Below are 3,253 nucleotides of genomic sequence, written 5' to 3' on the forward strand. Positions count from 1 at the left end.
CAGCAGGGTCACGAAAGCTGTGGGGGGAGGGAGTGTGGGTCAGTGGGGCCCCCGAGGGCCTGCCCCTCCACCCCATGGTCGCCTGCACCTACCTCCCTCCAAACCACATGTGACCTCAGAACACTGAACAGCCAGGGCATCGCAGGCACCAGCTGAATGGAACAGTCGCCAGCCTTGAGCAACAATAGCCAGCACCTCCTTGCAACCCACAGTGACGCTCACCTACTGGGAGCCTGGCCCCATCCTAAGAACTACATGTGGAACTCGGGTGACACACAGGGTAGTGGTTAAGCATGTGGTCACTGGAGCCTGGGTTTCAACTCTAGCCCCTGAGTGGCTTTGAGGTCTATTTCCTCATCTGTCAAACGGGAATAACTTACTCCTCACAAACACTAATTTTCCAGCAATGAAATGGGCCCAGAGCAGTGCCCTGCCCAAGTGCCTGGACTTGAAGCCTGGCAGGCCGGCTCCCAGGCACCCACAGCTTTTCAGGTGTTTTAACACGTTTGGCTTCACGGCCACCTCCTACAGCTCATGTCCAATTTGCTGGTGAGAAAACCAAAGCTGAGGAGGGTAAATCACTTGCCTATGGCCACAGAGTGAGGACAGACCAGGACTAGAACCCGGGTCCATTTGCCTCCAGGGCCCAAGGTCTTACGCACTACTCCAGCCCACCAACTAGGTTTTGAGGGCTCACCAGTCCTCAGTTCCTTCTCACCCATGTTATAGTTCACAGGCAAAGGCCCTGGCTGGTTTAACACCTGGCCCAATGCCTTGTGGGCACAGACACCCACGGAGAGCCTCCCATGTAGGGGGCCAAGGCTGACAAGACCTGTCCCCGCTCTCATAGAACTGACCACCACGTGCAGGAGGCAGGCGAGTGGGCTGGCAGCGACAGCCTAGGGTGGTCGGTGCTATGAGGGGGCGGGGGGAGGGTGCGCTCAGGGCATTGTGAGGAGCTGCCTGACGCCAGCTGGATGGAAGAGGAGACAGTTAAGAACAGTGGCAGAGGGAACAGCCTGGAACCTTAGGCACCTGAGGAGACGATGAGGCTGAGGCACATCCTTGCAAGGTAGTATCAGGAGGAGCCTCAGAAAGGTTTTGAGGAGAGAGAAGAATGATCAGGGTTAGGACCAAGTATGATCAGATTTGCAGTCAGATCAGAGCTGGCGGTCTGGGGGAAGGCAAGCAGGGGAGTAAAATCGTGGAGGCAGAGAGGCCAGAGGGAGGCTGCCATTTCAGCAGAGATGTACCCTAGGTCCAGCACAGGACAGACTGTTGCCCCAATCTGTCCCTCATCTTGGGCGCCCATCGTGGGGCATCCTTGATGTTCCTCTTCCAGGCTACCCAGCAGATACCTGGGCACTGGGTACCCATTCCCAAGCCATCCCCCTGGCCGGCCAGTCACCCACGCCTGTCTGGTCTTCTCCTGCAAGTCCTCCAGAACAACTGGTGCCCCTCCATTCTCTTGGCTTCCTTCTGGTCCACATCCCCTCCATCACTGCTGAATGTTGGGCCTGAAGTTCATGAGACACTGGGCCAAGATTCTCCCAGCTTCAGGGGCTGTCATCCCCTGCCCCTAGCCCACCCCACAGTCCCACAAACCTGTCCCTTTGTATTTGTCCACAAAGCAATACTTGAGCTCATAGTCACCGAGCAGGTCGTGCACCTCCTGTGGAGAAAGAAGCCAAAGGACAGGGAATCACCGAAGGCTGAAGGGAGCAACCCAGTGCCACCTTCACGTGGACCAGCTATGAGGGCAGGTCAATTACCATCCCCATTTTACAAAGGAGGAAACTGAGTCTCAGAGCATCTACTTGCCCAAGGCCATTGAGGCCATACCTGGCAGAGCTGGGATTCGGAGGTTAGCTGCAGATCCCATGCTTTTAACCAACAAAACACACTCTTATTAGAGAGTCAGGTGTGTCTGAGTTCAAGTCTCAGCTCTGCGTACACCCACAGGGAAGTTGTTTAACCCATCTGAACCTCGGCTTTCAAGACTGACTCTTTCCAACAAACCTGCAAATCAAGTATTAACAAATCCATTTTGTACGTGTGGAAACTGAGGCTCAGGAAGGTGAAGAAAATTCTCACAGGTCATGCAGTTGGTCAGGGCAGCAGTGGGAATGCCACCCATGGGTACCTGACTGGGGACCCTGTGTACTTAATAAGCCCACATTGTGTGGCTTCACGTGCCTCCCCATTCCCTCCTACTGGCAGGGCTGCCTTCTTGCAAGCCAGCTTATGGAGGTGAGGCTCTGGGGCCTGCTTGTGCCAGACACACTGTGCACCCTGCAGGAGAGACAGCGTGTTCCCAGCTGAGAGATGGTGGGCACTAGGAGGATGGCTGACTCTAGAAACAAACCAGACTATGCTTAGGGGTGCCTGCCCCAGGTCTGTCCCCAAGTCACAATCCTCCCAACACTCCTAGGGCCCCACCAGCCATGTGACCACCCATGGGCAGAGAGAGCCAATGGCAGGTGTGTTGGTGGGCCAGAGACCAGAGATTCTCCACAGCAGGGACAAAGAACCCATTCCATCGCTGATGGGCAGGGCAGACCAGATGCAATTTTCCTGGGTTCAAAGAGCACTAGGAAGTCCTGCCCCATTTGGCTCCAACAGAAGAGCACCCTTGGCCAGATCAGCCGGGGGGGGGTGGGGGCCTACGTGGAACAACGCTCCCCCCCACCTTTCTGCAGGTCTGTGGCATGGAGACAGGAGGAGACTCCATTTTTCCAAATTAATCCCGAGGCTTTTGGGGAAAAAAGACCCCAGAAGCTGCTACAACTTCTGGATCTACCTCTAAAAGGAGTTAATAAACGCTTGCTAGGAAAAGGCATAGTCTAGTCAACCGTGAAACTTATGGATATGAGGTCCCACCACTCCATGGTAGAGCAGGAAGAAACTGGCGTCCCGGTTTCCACAGTCCCAATCTGGCTGCCCATTCACAATCCCCCAACGTGGCCAAAGCTGCCCGCCCCCTTCCATTCCCCGCCCCCTTCAATCACTTGGTTTCGTCCAAGCCTGTGGTCGCCCCTAACAACGTCCCCTCAATCAAGATGGTTTCACCCTCCATCTCCGACCCCCCACATCCCGCTCTTGGTCTCTCCCGACCCCGCGTGGATCCCGCGCTTGGACTCAGCCTACGCCCCCCGCCAGAGCGTTGGCGTCGCCCGGTTCCCCCCGCGCACGCGCACAGTGGTATTTCCCGCCACGCTCCCACAGGGCCCCCCCCCCCCACCCCTGGTTGGTC

The 3,253-nt window shown here is 56.4% G+C and overlaps 1 protein-coding gene across 1 annotated transcript in view; it reads right to left on the minus strand.

Moving 5' to 3' along the window:
• RAVER1 (ribonucleoprotein, PTB binding 1) overlaps positions 1-3,253 on the minus strand; it is a 15,239-nt gene that overhangs the window by 11,553 nt on the left and 433 nt on the right. Inside the window, exons 2-3 of the mRNA XM_007460660.1 lie at positions 1,606-1,686; positions 2-17 (exon numbers count right to left, since the gene is read on the minus strand). Of these exons, the coding sequence (XP_007460722.1) occupies positions 2-17; positions 1,606-1,686 (97 nt within the window). The remainder of the gene's footprint in view (position 1; positions 18-1,605; positions 1,687-3,253) is intronic.

The sequence above is a fragment of the Lipotes vexillifer genome, unplaced genomic scaffold (assembly GCF_000442215.2).
Source record: "Lipotes vexillifer unplaced genomic scaffold, Lipotes_vexillifer_v1.1 scaffold1011, whole genome shotgun sequence".
NCBI lineage: Eukaryota > Metazoa > Chordata > Mammalia > Artiodactyla > Lipotidae > Lipotes > Lipotes vexillifer.